Genomic DNA, 19,113 nt, shown 5'->3' with positions numbered 1-19,113 from the left:
ACTACATGTTATTAAATAAGTTCGAACATTTGAAAAATAAATGTTTTGTCTTTAATATTTTCTATTTTAAAGAAATGACAAATATGTTTAATTCATTTTCTAATTAGAAATTTTAAGTTGTAATGATTTTTTGTGAAGCATTTAATTATTATATATGTATATGACTTTAATTTATGCTAACAATTAGTTGAAATAAGTTACGCAGTTAGCTTATAAATTGAATAGCGTATTGAGTTTGTATCTAAGTTGGCATATTATCGGTATGCTTATTGCCAAACATTTGAATTGTTCTATATGTAAATATAAATTGATAGAATCGAAAGTATTACTTGATGTAGTAAGAATGTTTTAACATTTGTAAATAATGCTGATAAATTAATTTACCGTAGTTTATTCATGGGAATGTTCAAACCTAACCTATTAGACCTTTTATAATTTCAATAAATAATGTGTTATTAATTTTATTGGCATAATGATTTCATTTAAAATCAAACAACGTGTGCTTCAATCTAACATATCTTTTTTTAAACGATCCCCTTTTTGCTCTGCTATTTCGAATGTTAGCAATGAAGCACAGTTAATATCAAATGATCAAACTGCATTAAATAATGCATCAGACTTATATCAGGGAATCAAAAAATTAGTCAAAGTTGCAATCTTAGGTTTACCAAATGCTGGAAAAAGTACATTGGTAAATAAACTCACAAACAGATGCGTACGTATTTTCATACATGTTAGAATAATTTATTTATTTCATAATTTTAATATAAAATAAGTATCTTTAATATTTAATATTAATATACAGATATGTCCAACGTCTTCAAAAGTTCATACTACAATGCACAAAGCAGAAGCAATATATACAGAAGGAGATACTCAAATTGTATTTATGGATACTCCTGGATTAGTAGTACCTAAAGAAATAAAGACTTATAAATTATCAGATTCATTCAAAGATGATCCTAAAACTGCACTCATTGAAGCAGATATTATTGGGATAGTACAAGATGTAACTAATGTATTTACTAGACATAAGATTGATGATTTTGTCCTTAATTATATAAAGGAAAAAAGAGAAGACACACAACTATTGATAATTCTTAATAAAGTAGATAGATTAAAAGAAAAGATGGCATTGTTAGAAGTTACAAGACAATTAATAAACAAAGAGAATTATCCAAAATTTGATGATATTTTTATGATATCTGCACTTAATGGAGATGGTGTGGATGATTTAAGGGTAATTTATAATAAATATTATGATAAAAATAATTTTCAATGATTTTTTATGTTTTATATTTAAATATATGTTGTAGAATTATTTGCTCGACTCAGCTAGAGTAAGTAATTGGAAATATGATGAAAAACGTTATAGCGATCAACCAGCTAAAGTTATAATAGAACAGACAGTTAGAGCTAAATTAATGGATATACTTCCATATGAAATGCCATATAATATAAAAATACTAACAGAACATTTTGATTTGGGTGATGATGGTAGTATTCATACTGTTGTAACATTAAATTGTCCTAAAAAAAAATATGTGGAGATATTATTAAAATCAAAGGCCCAAAAGGTTAAATGCTTATCATTTTACGTAGAGAAAGAATTACGTCATGCATTTAAAACTAATGTAATAGTTCGTATAAATGTAACATGTGCAAAATATGAAACTTCTCAACTAAATCGGTAAAGTCATAATTTTATAAATGATATTTTTTTCCTTTTATATATTATAGTACAATATGTAAATTTATTTAATACATTGATATAATTTAAAGTACACCATTTTTGCGTACAAATATTTAGAATTATTTACTTATAATTCTCAATGAGAATTGATTGTAAAATTCATCCAAATAAAAAAAAAGGTTGGAATATATAAATATATTTTATTTAACAGAATTTCCTAACAATAACAATAATAATTTATTTCCCAGTCTTCCAGTCATGAAAAAGGACTTGCTTTGCATTCTCGACTATATATCCTTGATTTCCGATACACGTATTTACACATTGTTTTTACCTAACCAAAATTTTCTAATTTTTTCTTAAAAATATTAAAAAATAATTAAACGATCTTAACTGTTTGAATTATCAGTTCTAGTTATTATTAATGTTATTAAAATACGGGAAAAAGAGATCAGTTCCTCTCAAATTTTCTTCTATCCATTTATCAGCTTTAGCATTAAGTTCCTCAGTGAAAATATCTTGCCATCCACCACTTTTGCCTTTTCTGACAAATATTCCTTTCGTTATAATACCACATTCGTTTAATTCTGATAAATTCACCATTTGATTATTTCGAAAATTCTTTACATTTAAATAGTCTGCTACTTCTTTTAATTGTTCTTCAGTATAAGTTTTTCCAAGAAATTTAGCAACTTCTTTAATTGCTTTTGAAAAATCCTAAAAATATGCGAATAAAAGAAATTTTAAAAAAGGATTAATCTTTTTCAAATATCGTGTTTTATCTTACATGTTGCATATCTTCATAAAACATAAATAAAACGTTTGGATGATTTCTATTTGCCCATGCTTCCTTTAAGTGTTCCCAATATGGACCCCAATATGCTAAAAAAAAGATTATATAGGGGATTATATAAGACATAATTTATGTTCTATAAAATTTGTTAATCTTGTTATTTAGGTTTAGTATGAGTATTTAAAAATTTACGTAATACCTACTAAGATTATTCTGAAAGTAATTCCAAAATGTTGGAAAATCACCTATGTATCCTTGAGTTTTAATACCTATATTTAAATAATACCAAGAAACAGCAACGTCCTTTGGATTTCTTGCAACGTACACTATCTTCCACGAAATAATACAATTTTACATAAAATTATACAATAAAAGACAATATAACATCTTCATAACTATAAGTTTACCTTACAACCACTGTCCAAAATATTTGGTAACAAAGAAAATGGAAAATGTGATTTTATGAATCTCTTTGAAGGCAATTTTGCTAAGACTTCATACCCTGGCTCAGCAATCTTTTTACAAAATTCTACTTTGTCTTTATCTCCCTCATTCATCTTTATCAATTCTCGAGTTACCTCTGAATGATTAAACATACTAAATCTAGAAATAATATTTGCAGCTGCGTTAATAAATTCTGTATGCAACACTGTTATTTTCATTTTGCAATATTTATACCTGTTATACATTAAAATATTTCTACGTATGATTTTAGATTTTGCTTATGGAACTATTAACCGTTCTTGTAAAAATTGTTTTATTTTTAATAAAATAAAAAAAATTTTTTTTAATGTAAGATGAATTTCACATTCTATCTTTTTCTTTAACTATATAATTACATGTCGTTCGTACGTAATATTATGGTCACAGGATATTGTATATTAGCCAGGAATAAATCGCATAATTTTTCAGGGACGATGAATTCATATAACATTAGTATTGTAATGTTATATAACTGTTAGTTCTGTTATATTGGAAACTACTGTTTTATGAAAACCAGTGACAAACTTCTACAATCACCATATCGTCTGCTAATTTTTAATTTATCTTAAGACTTCATTAACGTAATTTACTTAATTATACTAACTCAAAAAATGGAAATCGTTCTGCCAAGAATTCCGTCCTTGCTCTATTAAAATCTAAGTCATTTGACAATAACCAGATTAATTCTTGAGTCCACGTCGTTCCTGGAATAAATGAGAAACAAAGTAAAGTGTTTAAATTTATTCTAAAAATATCTTAGTATACCGTCTTTTGATATTTAAATTTAAAAGATATCGATAACCGAAATAATTGAATTATATCGATTATATTGACATTGTGCATACAAGCATTTAAATTCTTTAACCTTGGTACTTTTTTAAAGGGAAGAGTATAAAAACTTAAATAATAATCACGTTGAGAATTAGAATTATATTTTATTATCATCAATGATAAAAATTTTTAAAACATATTTAGTTACCTGATCTTGGATAGGATAAAATCCACGTATCGTCTGGCCTTGCCTTAAAATTATAAAATCCTTTACCTTCTATCGTATATTTATAGGGAAAGAACCACTTTTTTGGACCTACTAAAACAAAACCTGTTCTTTCACCTTTAAATAATTCCAACATTTCCTTCGTATCTTTTTCGTTCAAGTATTCATATTTCGGTGACTCAAGGGCCATTTTTCTATATTTTTACTCTGTAACAAGATACCATTGGCGGATTATGGAAATTGACTAACAGTTTTATTGGCTCCTATGCATTATCAATAGACAATCTATTGATTGTTATGCATTTATACGAAATTTGAAAATACAAAAAATGCACAGAATGCGCATAATACACAAAGATGTATAAAATATCTTAAGCATAGTACTTTCTATAATATTTCTACATGTTAATTTCTACATATTAATATATTTATTATACAATAAAACAGTTTTGATTGGTAAAACTCCTTTTGCAAGTGACCATTTCCCACGTTACCGGCACTCGATATAAATGTATAGAATTACAACGTTTACAACTGTAAATGAGTAAAAGGATAAAAACATAAATCCAGAACATGGGATGAACAAAGAAGAAACTCTGACATGATACCTACAATTTTGTATATAATAAAACGTGCAGGATATCAGCGGGTAATTCCAACATAACTCCAAAACACTAGCCTGGGCGAACGTTTTTTAATTAATGTAAGTTTCATAATTAATATAAATATTTAATTAATACAATTTAATTAATTAATTATTATACATATTATAATTAATATAATATGATTTGTTAATATTAATTAATATATTATTAATTAATATAATATAAGTATAATATTTTTTAATTAATATTATCGTGTTTCCGTCACGGGAAATGTTGTTCTGCGGCTTTGTTTTTGAACATAAGTCCACTTTCATTACGAAATGATATGTGACACACTATTAAGTTATAGCAATATCCTTCTACCACTGTTCAAAATATCATGTCAGTGGCAATGTGCAACTGGTTTATTCCTTATTTACATGCTGGGCTAGACATCCCATATAATCTTTTATTCATTAATAAGATTTAAGAATTGAAATAAATAATAAACAGATAGAAATAAATTTATTAACGACAATGAAAACCATTTTACATTGATCCTGTAATACTGGTCGTTTCACTACAAAATGTAAAATAATAGAATTTTTGAAAAAAGTATGAAATAATTTCTATTTTATTTGTATTTTATTTAAGTAATTTAGTAAATGGTAATTAAGTAAATGGGTAATCTAATTTAACAACTTGCATATGTGTCTAAAAAGAATACAAATAAAATAAAAATTATTTCATAGTGTTTAACACACCTTGTTTTTCTTTCTTTTTTTTTTTTAATGATTAATTGTTTATGAAGAAACGTAATATTATAATCAAAATAAATTAGCGATTTTTATTTCAGAAAATTGCATATATATTTATTTTTCAGTCAACAATTAAATGAACTAAATAAATTACTTACTGAAGTGTAGTAATGAGGATGTTGAAAAGTCTTCGTTATTAAATTAAGAGATTGTTGAACTATATGTATCACTAACAAGAGACGATGTTTACGCACCGTGACAGAACGTACACCTGATAGAAGAAGAATCCATGAATAAAACCCGAAGAATATAACGGGAATTCAGGTTAACGGATTTTTATTCAACTAAGTACATTCCTACCGGTCTAATCCCACTTCTTATACTTTTATTTTCTGGTAATAAGTTTGTTATCCAAACTAAATCCAAATCCAAAATATAAAATAAATTTACATAAATATCATTTAACATTTAATTTATTATCTCTTCGAGGACGATTGACACATATATGTATGTATACATATGTTCAACGTAAACCATCCACATAGTCTATAAATCCATATACATTCAGCAACATGAAGACACATACATACAATATGTCCGCTTTAAATCTCTACACGTGATTATTTATGTAATTACCAAATATACGAAAAAATTCTTTAGATAAAAGTTGTATGGTATCGAGGGGGACATATGATGATAATTGTTTGATCTTGATAAAATTGAAATGACCTGTAAAAATCACTTTTGAATGTTTAAATGGAACCCTATACTTTTTATTGTATATTCTTGTAGCTGATTTCGAGATCATTCGAGAAAACAATACCTACACATGTAATTTACATACGCCGTTTTAAAGATCTGATCTCTTAAAGTTACTCGATGTACACCATTTTATCTCTCCATAATTGCGACACTTGAGACCCGATTTCCTGTAATATCACCTCCAAAACATTATTCATGATTGGAACATTTCAATATTATTAAATTTTTTACTAAAGAAGCAAAATTATAGTATACTTTTAGAATTTACAAAGCTTTTTAATAATAAAAAAATATTTATTTTACATAACACTTATTGGATATTAAATTAGATACAAAATAATAATAATATAATCATAATAATCATATATGTAAGACAAAAGTTACTCTCTATTATCATTATCACGGTTTTGGTTTTTACTTCCGTCCCCCCTTCTACTCGGTCAATCGTGAGTCGCTTACAGGGCCGCATTAAGAGATGAGAAGAAGAGACGGGGACAAGACAACAGGGTGCGAGTTATTTTCACACGATGGCGTTACACAACGACGTTACTAACTTCTCGATTAAAGTACCCTACTGCAGATAAATTGACATCATCGTTCTTCCCACCACGAGAGTTTCAGACTTGTATGTATGGTGGCTCTAGGAAGAATGAATTTTATGTATTTGTATGTGTGTTTCAGGGAAAAGTAACATCTGATTTTAATAAATTAGGATAATGTTCATAAAATCTTTTACATACTTCAAAATAAGATAAAAATCCATCGCCTTGGAATAATACATATTCAACTTTCTCTTCAATAGAAAATTCTTTTTTTTTTTTTATTTAAAATTTCACATTCACAATTTGTCCAATTTGGACATTTGGTAGAATTTTTTATATGTTTGATGGGATACCATCTTCATGTTTGTTAAGATATATCCTTTGTGATGTCAATAGAAAATGACATGAAAATTCACTAATATTTACTCTTAGTGTAAGACTAATTTATTATAACGAAATTCTTTTCTTCATTCCAATTACAAGATTGCAACAATATATAGGTACTGATGACACTGCAATCGTATGGTAATTAATAAAAAGAATTAAATCGACGTGGCTCAAGTCAATTATTTTGATCTACAAAAATAACGGAGATTATCGGGTAGCCTTTTCAAGGTAGTGCACATAAGGGTAACGCTAATGTTAACGGCACGTCAACTGAAAAGGTTTCGATATTAACTACAGAAGAATATACAATTAAAATGTAGGATTCTATTTGAAAATTCAAAAATGATCTGTACAACTCATTCCAATATTATCTCAAGGCCAAACAATTATCATCATGATATGTTTCCCTTGATACCATACGACTTTCATCTAAAGAATTTTTTCATATTTCCATTAGTTACAGAAATAATCGCAGATAAACGCTTAAAGTACATACTGTATGTATGTACGTTTGTCGAAAAAAATAATAGATTCGGAAAAGCTACTGTTATTATTTCAATGTTGAGCTAATAATTCTTTGGTGGGTGGGCAAAAGAGTTTAAGCAAAGAGGAAATCTTTTCTTTGATGTAAGTCAGAGTTATAAGTTTCACAGGGAAGCACATGTAACATTTAAAATGCAATGTAAGATTAGGTGTTAGGTTTTGGATATATTATTAAAATTCCAGGTAAAAGAGTGGAAAAGAAATGAAATTAACATGTACTATTAGAACCATAAATAAAAGACAGCAGCAATGTAGTAGAAAATATTAGTACACTTATCCTGTTGACGAAAATTTGAGTTATACTTTTTTGCTCGCCCACTAGAGAATTTCAAATGACTATTGTTGCTTGACTCCACGAATCATTTTATTTGCAAAGAATTAAAAATAGATAAACAGTATTAGTAAAATCATTTTTATAGACTAAATTTTTGGGATATGGATATTAAAATGTCTTTATTGTTTTATTTCTTTTTATTTAATACTTTATTTGGTTCAAATGATAAACATTTCGTATTTCAATTTGTTACTCTGATATAAAAAATTGAACGACTAAAGATTATTACTATGATAATAATTACTATAAAGAGATTTTAATAATATATACTTCCGCGTAAAAATCATTCCCGCGTGAATGAATATATTTTAAGTCTAATTATTTTAAATAGGAACTTTTGCAGTTATAAATTTAATCAGTCTTTTCTTTTTCTTATGATTAAATAAGCGTAAGAGTGTAAGAGAGTCATTTTGCTTTAATATATCTTTGCATAAGTTAAAAAAATAAGTTTATACTGATAATTTTCTTTGGTCTTGAAATCAATTTATTATCAAGACAAGGTAAATAGTTCTTTAGAATCATCAAAATGCACGAACAATAAAATAATGATTAATTACGTACTGTTTCGAATATGAACAGTAGTAATCAAATTGTCGTGTAAATCGATTTTCTATCTATCGAATCTATCTAATTTGAATCACAAAATGTATTTCTCATATAAAAATATTATATAATATTAAACCTTAAACATTAATTATTATGTAAATTTAATCAAATGTATTAAAACTTGTTCCCAAATTTAAGTATTTTTAAATAATAGGCATAATTTAATAAAAACCAGATATTAATAATTTTCTGGTCCTAAGACGTTTTCAAGAATTGACACATTTTCATTTTCTGGAATTAATCTGTCATCGATATTTGTAACGTTAATTGCAACGTTTTCAGAAGATTTCATTACTTCTTTTTCATTATACATCTTATCAGAATTCCATGTTTTTTCTGTTGATTCAATGCAAGAAATATTTAGCCCTAATTTGCGAAGATTCAATGCAGTCTTTTGTTCATGCTCCACAGTCTTTACTACTAACATTTCATCATTCTGGTTTTCTAGAGAAACTTGAGACATTGAATTTGTCATATTACCAGTCTTTAGCTCTGCAGTTAATTCTGCTATATTATTGAACGATATAGTCCTTTCTCTCTTACTTAAAAGATTTTTTAGCTCTGGATTTGCCAAAAATAGTTTACATCGTTTAGTATGTATCTTCATATTGTCCAGACGATTGAAAGGTTTGTCACATCCAGGACAATGAAATCTATAAATAAGACATATGTTATAAATAAATAATATTAAATATAATACAATAGTATACCGCATACATAAATGTATACAATAGTATACATATTGTCCGCCAAATGACTCAATATATATAATGTTAATATATATTTTAAATACCTTAGTAGAAAAATAAAATTATTTAATTGCTTTATACTGCATTTAATATCTTACATTGTTATCATAATATTAAAAGAATTTCAAACTTTCTGAATATGATTGGTGCTTTAATTTAAATACTTCGATTAGTTTTAATACCTCCAGTCATTAGTGAATTTCTCAGGATTCAGTGAAGTAAGAGACCATTAAGAAACTATTAGAAAACATACCTAATTTTGCTATGTACTGCCATGTGAGCAGCTAAATGAGACTGCTGACCAAACGACTTTTCACAGACATTACATTTGTACTTTCTAATACCTTCATGTTTTAAAAGATGTTCTTTTAGTATTTGACTACTCTTATACACATTTGGGCATAGAGTACATTTGTATTTTGCAGCAGCGTGAACCTATGAATATAATTTGTGTTTTTAATTATATTCCAAATCAGTAACTAATAAATTAACAAAATATATCTTACATTTTGATGATTGTGTAAAGCTTTTCTTGATTTGGTGTGTTTACCGCATATGTTACATACATAATCTTGCATGTGAATGTTTTTATGATGCGTTTCTAATGCTTTTGCATTAGATAAATAAGCAGAACATAGTTTACACATAACGGCTTTATCTTTGTTGTGTACAATCATGTGTGCACGCAATCTGCTTTTTGAATAAAACTCTTTTCCACAAAGTTTACAGTTAATATCCTATAACAATTTTTAAATGAATAAATAAAATACAGTAATTAATATATTATTTAATAAATTAATCAATTTTATTGATGGTACCTTCAATGGTTTATGAGTGGCATTATGATAACTTAATATTTGTCTACTAGAACTTGCAAAATCACAGAGCTTGCATTTGTATGGACGGGCACCTGTATGAGTATTAATATGCTCTTCTAATAAAATGGCATTTACATATCGTTTTTCACACAGATGGCACGCGAATGGTTTAATTTTTAAATGACTTTTTCTGATATGGCATCGAACATTGCTAACTGTAACTGTGGCAAAGTCACAAGCTTTGCATTGATAGGGCTTCATTTGTAAATGTCCCCAAATATGTACCTACAAGAATTCAATATGACTATTATTATGTGTTTTATTACAAATTTGAATAATTTCTTACATATAATAAAAATAATTTGTACAACTTACCTGACACTTATCCATTCTGAGATAAAGGGAGCCACAAATATTGCAGCGTATATTCTTTTTATTAATTATCGTTATGTTTTTTTGTACTTCTTCCAAATTTACTATCGACATGTCCACCGTGTAATAAGTCTCAATAGCTCGTTTTTGTTCATCACTTATCAATTCGGAGATTTTTCCAAACGACCTATCTTTACTTTTAATTTTATTAAAACTATCTTCACTCAATCGAGATAATGAACGTTTGCTGAGGTTGCATTCTATCTCATTTGTAGTACTTTGGTCTATTACATCTATTGCAATGCACGGTTCTGTGGAATCTTCCTGCATCATCTTTGGATTTGATAATTCATTAGATTGCAAAGACCTTATAACGGTCACACGATTTTGTTCTGTAAATATTTTTAATTGCGGATTATTAAAAACATCAGAATGCTTAATAATATTTTGTACTGTTACTAAATTAGTCTCACTATTTTCAGTTTTCTCAGATTCCTCCACCAATGAACGAGATATCTGCGTTAAATCTAACTTTTTTCCTTTTTGATCATGATTCTCCGCTACAGTTTTATCTTTCTGTCTTAGTATCTCATTAGGAGTCAAACCAAGCTGATTTGTCCTTTTAGTCTCGCTAGGAGGAGTACTTTCTGCTTCTCCTTTCTCTTGCTTTACAATAACTGATATTGCTTTACTTTTTACAGACAAATCTCCTGTATTGTTCAAATGGCTGTCAGGTTTTTCTGTGCTTTTACCATCAGATTCCATTTTTCTTAATTTATTAATTACTAAATCATCGCCAATATGATGATTTTCATTATTTATGTATACAATATCAGGTTCCTTAACTTTGGTATAATTTACATTTGAGGATGTGTCCACCATTGCCACCTGTTCCTTCACTGCCTCTTGCTCAACTTGTGGTTTGGGGGAGGTTTCAATATTATTAATCACATTATTGGACTTATCATTATCATAAATAACATGCAGGCAGTTGCTTTTGCATTTGTTATCCAAATTTTTTAAACTACTATTTAAAGTATCACTCTTACCCATATCATTTTGGATTATCTTTTCTTTTTCTTCTTCCCTCTTTCTCTTTTTTCTGCTGCCTGCTGAGAAACTGACTCCTCTCATCTTCTCCAATTTGTTTTTCGATCCTTTTCTACGTCCTACAGGCTGATGTGTATTTATACTAATGTCCTCCTCATCTTTTTGCGCCGAGTTCAAGTTATTCATTGACCTTGTACGAACTGTAGTCTTTCTTGATATATTGTGGTTTAAATTTTTATGTTTTAAATTGTTTGTATTCTCTTCTAAATTACTAGCATCACGCTGGTCACTCCCCGATGTTTTTTCACATAAAATTTCATTGCTTATATGTACCGTAGTTTGTGTAACCGAGTGATCATTAATAGGGGAATTATTTACGAGATTGGCGTTTTCTTCTTTTCTTTCAGTCCTGTAGTACGACGTATTATTTTCGGACAGATAATTTTTTGTACTCTTTAGACTTTCAGGTGATAATGCCTTAGCTTTCCGTTTCATCTCATTCGCAGATGGAATAGCGTTCTCCTTATCAGATTCAACATCGCTATCTTGCTGGAACTTCTCATCTGTTGTATTTTGACTCTATGAAATAGAAACAAAATATTTCCAATCTTTCCGAAATGAAATATTAGTTTCTAAATATTTTAATTCTATAATTAAAAAAAAAAGTATTTTGATTATGTAGGCTATAATCAGTGAAATCAAAATATTCTTAAAATCATATACAGCAAGTGAATACAAAAGTTAAATCTTATTCTTTTTAGGATTTTAAATATTAATTTTGAAATATTCTATACATTTTTATATCACATATGAACATAAAAGTGTTATTCAATCTTCTTCGTCTAAATTGTTTCAAACAATATATGTGGATTACTCCGGAAGCGGAGGAATTTCAAAGATTTCGAGGTCACTTCTATCTCTTTTTTAAATTGAGCTATATCTTTTTATACACTTTTTTTATAATAGGCTCGATTTTCTCTATAAAAAGTATTCAAGCACAGAAAACGATAAGTTTAAAAGGTATTTTAGCTTTAAGTTCATACAACTTATCTTATGAAAAGCAAGAAAAAACGTAAAGCAGCGCTTTTACGTTCATGTTGTCTTTGTATTTCATACAAGTTTTACAAACTTGAAATTAAATACCTTTTAAATTAATCGTATATGAAAAGGTATATGATTCAATTTAAAAAAATATAAATACCCTTTAGTAAATAATATATAAATATACAACTATTATTTAAAATATAATATATAAAATACAAATATTTGGAACGCCTTCATTTCCAGTGTAGCTTATATAACGCGTGAATGTAGCAAAATTTTTTAATTTTGCAAAATAAAATTTTTGTCTATCCCATATCATTTTAAAGCTGTCTTCATTTGTTTATAAGAAAAATATTGGTACATTTTATTTTCTCTAACAACAAGTAGATATGGGCAAACGCGAGATTTTAGTTAGATAATGTATCAAGTTACAATAGCTTACAGCCTGCAAGAACTCCTGTTGTACCAGATGACAGCGATCGTAAAAGTCGCAGAAGAATTCCAGGATACCCCAACATCGCAAACAAGCAATCTGCGGCAGCCCATCGTTCTTCTTTATCTGAAACAACAAAAAGAAACTTCTGTGTCCAAAGAATGATCCACGTTATCTTTATAGATAGCATAAAAAAAAGCACAACACTTTACTAGGAGATATACCCCAATTAATCACAATCTATCTTGCAACAAAATAAGACTAAATCTAAATGACTTTAAACTTAGTAATAATATACTGCTATTTCTACTATCTTAGAATTCTACAGAGGAATTATATTAGTAACAGAACAAACCTCGTTGACTCGTATCTTTTATGTACATGCAAGATAAAAATAAATTACCATGCAAGATGAGTTAGAAGTGGTATGGAGAAAAATAAGGCTGAAAATCAAATAATTAGCGGTCCCAAAAATATCGTACCTTTATTGAGAAAAATTGTGGAATCCTTAAACAAATGTATGCTTTTTTCTTTATTGTCGAAAAATTGTTATATACGCTAATTCATACTGCACATTAATAACATATTAATATTTACCTTAAGATATATACACAGTATATATAGTGTATATATATACAATATATATATCGTCTTACTTATTACCTACTAAATGGAAAAATAGATTGGTTTAACAAACGTCTTGTACAAAATAATAATTATTGCTTATCACTTATGTTATCTGAGGAAAGAGTTTAAATGTTAGACGTAATATCCTTCGCACGATTTTATTAACAGTTCTCACGGGGAACAATTTGTCCCGAGGAAAAGTAATAATCATAGTTCATACATAATTCTTTGCGCTCTTATCTTGGAAACGCGATAGACAAGTAGAACGTTTCACTTAGTAAAAAAAAAGTTAAAGTATTATACATATACTGAATATCCTGAAGCACTGTATAAAATAATAACTAAAACATTATCAATTCATTATCATCATTAACTAAATTCTGCTCCATATAAAACTATTACATTCTAAGTAAAAATAATGAAAAAATGTATATCATAATTATTCCTATCTTTTATCACTTAACAATTATTTCATGTAACATCCCTTTCAAAATATTCAATATAGTTCCTAAATTATATTAGGATCATTTGAGCACAAAGAATTACGACTAATTTTCTTCCGAAGAAAGATCAATGTTGCACGTGATACGTACACATCATCAGAATCATTAACGATTTTTTCATTCACCAATGCTCTTGCTTAATACATGAATAAAATATATATTGAGTTGACCAAGGCACTTACGATATAGTTCTACGTTTTTCTTTCTAGCAAATCACATAATATGCTTTCTTACATAATTTATTGTATGCGCTACCCTTATAGCAAAATATCCGTTAGTTTTAATAATATAAGATCTATCGGAAACAATAGTTCACTTAAATCTAAAGACTTTTCATCATCAATCAATAATAATATATTTTGCAAATTTTCAATTTTCTTATATGAATCATTATTTTTGCTCTGAATCTTCATCTATATACATATGCAGTTTTACATATAAAATAGAATCGAAAATATAATAAAATACACTTTATACATGTATTATTTAAAAGTTTTGCAGTTCTATTAAAAACAGTCATGTAAAAATATATAGAAAATATTTTTTTTCACTTCTATATTCTTTCTTGGTCGGAGTTTTTGACTTTGGAAGCCCTGTATTTACACCTTTTCATGAATTAATCTTTCCTAAAAAGCTAACTGTGCGATAGACATACAAATTTTCCTTAAAAATGAATCCAATAATACTCTTTGGCTTCCTTACAATTACAAGTATCAATCGTGACGTTTCTTTTTTTAATTTTTGTTATGTCTTATTCCAATATTCTGTCATGTTTCATGGCTTGTCTTTATTATAGCTTTGGTAAATTCTAATCAATAATGTTTCACGTGCAAAAATATTTTCTAATGTAGTATATGTAAATGGAAAAAATACTTAGGAGATACCAGTAGTCTCTTAAATGCACACCTACTACATTATGTACAAAATGACGACTAACTTACTGTAAAAAAAGAAAAAAGAAGGAAAAACAAAAAAAGAAACGAGCGACGAAAGAGGAAAAAAATTGAGTGATCCCCATTGCAATTATTCATTCGATAATATAAGTTACTCCAAAATTTAAAAGTAAAATTAATCAATATCTCATGATTAATATTGCTGAATTTTTTTAAAAAAGCTTTTACTTTTAATTCTTGCAGCAATATTTTTGAAAATTTTAATTTATTGAATAACTAATGCTTTATCGACTAACTTAACGTTGTTTGACTAAGAGTTAAAAAAAACGTCTCTTTTGGAAAGCTCTAACTCACCCATGAATTAAGTTAAGTCTTAAAAAAATATGAGAGTTATGTCAGTACCGTTACTTTTCGTTGGACGCAGTGGAAGCAACGTCGCCACTAGATGCGTTCTTCTGTTTGCTATTACTAGTCTTTTTTTCTTCAAAGTGTCTTTTTCTATGTACCTTCATGTTATCACGCCTATTAAACTTTCGTCCGCATTCCGGACAGGCATGCTTTTTCTCACCATGCACGTGTCGGTGTGCAGCCAGATGACTAGCTTGTGCGAATCTTGCACCACACTTTTGGCAGATATGTTTCCTCAGCCCTTCGTGCTTCAACAGATGTTCGTTTAGGAATGCTTTGGAGGCGTATCTATTGTTACAAACGTTGCACACGAACGGCTTAGGATTTGAGTGTTGTAACACGTGAGCCTTATACTTGGACGCGACTTTGAACGTTTTACTACAAACTTCACAAGTATATGTAGTCGCGTGACGCGTTTTAATATGTTCATTCAAAACTGAAAGACTTGAATACAGGTTGTAACAGAATCGACACCTGAAATTGCGACGATTTTTTAAATGTACGCTAGCTATATGACTTAACAATCTCGTACGGTACGGGAACACTTTGCCACAATATTCGCAAGCTAAGTTCTGCGGAGGTAAGTGTGATTTCATGTGGATTTGTAGAGACACTTTGTGATGATAACTTTGACCGCAGTCTGTACAAGAATAAGGTCTCACACCTTTGTGCACGTTGTCGTGCTCCATTAAATAAAATTTCGACTTGAACCTTTTTGGACATTTTGGACATTGTATCGGTCTAGGATTAGTATGTGAGCATCGAATATGTTTCATTACATCGGACTTGCATACAAATTTAGCGTTGCACAAAATGCAAGTATACTGCTTAATACCGAGGTGGGTTTTCACGTGAACCATACATTTGTCCTTACGTTCATAGAACTTACAACACAATTTACAAGAGTAGCCGTTTTGATTATCCGTGACGACATGTTCGACGTTATCGTCGACACGAATTTCTTCTCCGTCGATCCTGAAAAGTTCTTCTGGGTTCTGAGAAGCTTGCCATTTCTGCTCAAATTCAGCAGAATCCTTCAATTTCGTTGAACTGCCATTCTTCAGGCTACTGTTGATAATGGTGTTTATTATACTATTTACTTCTACGCAACTTTGATTTTGTAAAAGACCAACGATTGCCTTGTCCACCAAACAGGAACCCTGATCTGGAAATACTCGCGCTCGAACAGTAGCTACATCGTCACTTTCCTTTTTACATAATTCTACAGTAAAACTAATATCTTCAATGTCGCTGCTTTGATTTCGGGATTCTTTTACAGAAACTTCGATGTTTGGAGAGTTTGACACAATACTTAGAAGTTTATTTAATGCTGATGTTGGAATTTGTATAGTGTGCGGATCTTGCTGCTTCCCAACCACTTTCTCGCCAATTTCATTAGGGCTATTACGTGGACTAACAGTTATTTCTGTGGCAGTATTATCATGACTTCTAAGTCTATTTGCGATTGGCGTATCAGTCACTGTTTCGTTTGCAGCCGTTGTTTCTGTACTTTGTCTACTTCTAAGCCATCGCGTGGGAGTTGTTTCAGAACTTTGAACAATTTGTATATTCTCTGTATTGTCTCCACTTGTACTTTGAATATTATTCTGCTCTTTTGGAGCTTCTTCATTGCCTTTTACTTGCTGTTGACTCCTTAAGTTTCTCTGAGTCTTTGTAGCTGTTCTTAAAACACGTTGCTCTACTTCTTTAACACTCCCATCATTAGGAGAATTAAGATTTTTGTTGGTTTCATTGTTGTTGTTGTTTGTTGATGTACTTGGTGTTGTATCTTCAGTCTTTACTTCAGCCTAGAGATAGATTGAAATAAAAGTAGAAGTGGGTACCAGAAATAGTTTTATTGAAGAAAATGAATTCAATCCGGTATTTGTGGTACATACTTTTTATTATAAATACAAATATATTAAAAACTGCATATTTAATAAACAATTTTTTATATTATGATTGAAAATTGTTTTATGAACCAAAATACCAGATGATACCACTTTATACTATTTGAATTTCAAAGAAAAAAGTGAGCTGCATGCTCTGGTAGCATCATAGATGAGCGGTAGAGCTATGTATTAAATTTGAATACGAACTTACAATCTCTGTTAAGGGTGGTAGATTGTATCGATCGCGTAACACTTGTTGGGTGCGAAGACACTCCTCTTGGAAGTCGCAAACGAATTCGAGCTTGCCCAGACATTGAACACAGATCGCCTTGGGCAGAGGATCCCTTTCATCTATCTGCGATTCAAACAAAATATCTAAATACTAAATATATGTGATTTTTAAAATCTTACTTGAAGATCTGATTCTGTACAAATTTTAATTGAACTGAGAAACCATATTTTGTCTTGTTCAAGAACAATTATGAATATATAAACAATTTAATTAAAACCCTACCGCTCTGTAAATACACCATTTTGAAAATTCTTATAATCTGGTACCCACTCTAATAATACATATTGCTAACATTCATACTTATCATTATAATTGTGTAAATACAATAACATTAATAACCATTTACAAATATCTAAAAACAAATATATAATGTTTATGTAAAAAATATTGGATATAGAATTAACAATTACTTTTTTATGTTTATATAAACTTGAAAAAATAAAGATAGATTAAAAAAATAAATACTTTCAAATCCAAATTCAGTTTTTTGTTAATCAGATTCCAAGAACAAATTACATTTACAAAACATTGATTACAAAATATTTCATTTTAAAAAAGATATAAAACATAATATAATCATAAAATAAAGAATAGCAATATGAGGATAATAAATGATTACTTACAAATTAGATATCTTGTATTTAATAAAATAGTCCTTGTTGTACAGTATATAATACAATTATACATGTCTCTAAATCATAAACATATTACATACAATTATTTAGGATTTACTTAAGAAGTCTTTAAGTCTATGTAAACAATTTGACACATTTGGAATAATAATATGAAACTGAAATAAATATTTCTTTCTCAAAACAAACATAAAACATAGAAGTATATACGATATTAGTACTAAAACTACACAAGTGAAAATTAATGCGAACAAAATATAATAGAACAAAGATAGCAAAAAGAAAGAAAGAATATCTTTTCTTCTCATGCTCTTCTCCCCTCCGGCCATTTTTCTAACCCCCTCCTCTAACTACAAACGGGGCCCGGACCCCATGACACACCTCTTACATTTGTACTCACCAGAATGTTGATTTTTGTGTGGATCTTTAATCCTAAAAATCGTTTGGTGCCTTCCTCACCGAAAACGTCGATGTATATACTCTCGCACTGGCCGCAAAGTCGACAAATTTGCGCGTCTCCCTCCCCTAACTCCATTTTTGTTTACGTTGAAGGCTGCCTGAATTCGCTTTCGACTACTTGATCACACTGAAAATTTACCATGGAACCGATGCTTGTATTATTTGGCCCGATCCCCGTATCATCAGCCGCTTGTTTTAATGATGCCACGATTTTCGAACTCAACCAGATTACCGGCAAAATAAATAGAAATGAATTAAACAAAAGACAAAATTTTAACGTTAGCGTTACTACTTGCTCGTTGATCTGACACGGGGATGTAGCCGCGTTCGGGCCAGACTAGCATACATTCACTTCCCTTCCCCTCCTCCGTTGTACGAATTTCGACCAATCGATGATCTCTGTTTCGCATTACACATTTACCGTGTTCGTAATTGGTCGCTACCATCGCGGTCTAACTT

At 29.1% G+C, this 19,113-nt stretch overlaps 3 protein-coding genes across 8 annotated transcripts; 1 reads left to right on the top strand and 2 right to left on the bottom strand.

Annotated features, from left to right (window-relative positions):
* The first annotated feature begins 221 nt into the window (after positions 1-221).
* On the top strand, positions 222-1,906 carry LOC126864776 (GTPase Era, mitochondrial). The gene is made up of 3 exons (XM_050616480.1): positions 222-715; positions 806-1,240; positions 1,317-1,906. The coding sequence occupies exons 1-3, from the start codon at positions 473-475 to the stop codon at positions 1,692-1,694; spliced, it is 1,056 nt and encodes a 351-aa protein (XP_050472437.1). The 5' UTR covers positions 222-472; the 3' UTR covers positions 1,695-1,906.
* Positions 1,907-2,052: 146 nt separating this feature from the next.
* Positions 2,053-6,559, bottom strand: LOC126864778 (sulfotransferase 4A1-like). Of its 3 annotated transcripts, none has more exons than XM_050616483.1 (8): positions 6,136-6,559; positions 5,467-6,049; positions 3,949-4,173; positions 3,574-3,673; positions 2,894-3,089; positions 2,690-2,816; positions 2,481-2,575; positions 2,053-2,410 (listed from the first exon to the last, which is right to left on the bottom strand). In XM_050616483.1, the coding sequence occupies exons 3-8, from the start codon at positions 4,154-4,156 to the stop codon at positions 2,105-2,107; spliced, it is 1,032 nt and encodes a 343-aa protein (XP_050472440.1). In that variant the 5' UTR covers positions 4,157-4,173; positions 5,467-6,049; positions 6,136-6,559; the 3' UTR covers positions 2,053-2,104. The 3 variants fall into 3 exon arrangements, with proteins under 3 accessions (XP_050472440.1, XP_050472441.1, XP_050472442.1); XM_050616484.1 differs by having other exon boundaries at positions 5,467-6,037; XM_050616485.1 differs by lacking the exons at positions 5,467-6,049; positions 6,136-6,559 and having other exon boundaries at positions 3,949-4,484.
* A 403-nt stretch (positions 6,560-6,962) lies between these two features.
* LOC126864769 (zinc finger protein 181-like) lies at positions 6,963-18,986 on the bottom strand. Of its 4 annotated transcripts, none has more exons than XM_050616462.1 (8): positions 18,596-18,986; positions 12,958-13,074; positions 10,895-12,050; positions 10,425-10,813; positions 10,050-10,334; positions 9,738-9,968; positions 9,485-9,666; positions 6,963-9,135 (listed from the first exon to the last, which is right to left on the bottom strand). In XM_050616462.1, exons 1-8 carry the CDS (start codon positions 18,728-18,730, stop codon positions 8,661-8,663), a joined length of 2,970 nt encoding a protein of 989 aa, XP_050472419.1. In that variant the 5' UTR covers positions 18,731-18,986; the 3' UTR covers positions 6,963-8,660. The 4 variants fall into 4 exon arrangements, with proteins under 4 accessions (XP_050472419.1, XP_050472420.1, XP_050472418.1 ...); XM_050616463.1 differs by having other exon boundaries at positions 10,425-11,335; positions 11,471-12,050; XM_050616461.1 differs by having other exon boundaries at positions 10,425-12,050.
* Between the last annotated feature and the right edge of the window lie 127 nt (positions 18,987-19,113).

This window comes from Bombus huntii, chromosome 4 (assembly GCF_024542735.1).
Source record: "Bombus huntii isolate Logan2020A chromosome 4, iyBomHunt1.1, whole genome shotgun sequence".
Lineage (NCBI taxonomy): Eukaryota > Metazoa > Arthropoda > Insecta > Hymenoptera > Apidae > Bombus > Bombus huntii.
The sequence above is the reverse complement of the archived record's forward strand: the minus strand, read 5'-3'. Positions and strand labels throughout refer to the sequence as shown.

Bases quoted from the DNA above. Each gene is read 5' to 3' on its own strand.
- LOC126864769 (XM_050616461.1), bottom strand. From the start codon at position 18,730: ATGGAGTTAGGGGAGGGAGACGCGCAAATTTGTCGACTTTGCGGCCAG. The intron at 12,051-12,957 runs GTAAGCTATTGT...TCTATTTCATAG, and splicing joins AACAGGAGTTCTTGCAGGCT to AGTCAAAATACAACAGATGA. The intron at 9,667-9,737 runs GTAAGATATATT...TTATATTCATAG, and splicing joins CTTTACACAATCATCAAAAT to GTTCACGCTGCTGCAAAATA.
- LOC126864776 (XM_050616480.1), top strand. From the start codon at position 473: ATGATTTCATTTAAAATCAAACAACGTGTGCTTCAATCTAACATATCT. The intron at 716-805 runs GTACGTATTTTC...ATTAATATACAG, and splicing joins ATAAACTCACAAACAGATGC to ATATGTCCAACGTCTTCAAA. The intron at 1,241-1,316 runs GTAATTTATAAT...TATATGTTGTAG, and splicing joins ATGGTGTGGATGATTTAAGG to AATTATTTGCTCGACTCAGC.
- LOC126864778 (XM_050616483.1), bottom strand. From the start codon at position 4,156: ATGGCCCTTGAGTCACCGAAATATGAATACTTGAACGAAAAAGATACG. The intron at 2,576-2,689 runs GTAGGTATTACG...TCTTTTTTTTAG, and splicing joins TTACTTTCAGAATAATCTTA to CATATTGGGGTCCATATTGG. The intron at 2,411-2,480 runs GTAAGATAAAAC...GCATATTTTTAG, and splicing joins TTTATGAAGATATGCAACAT to GATTTTTCAAAAGCAATTAA.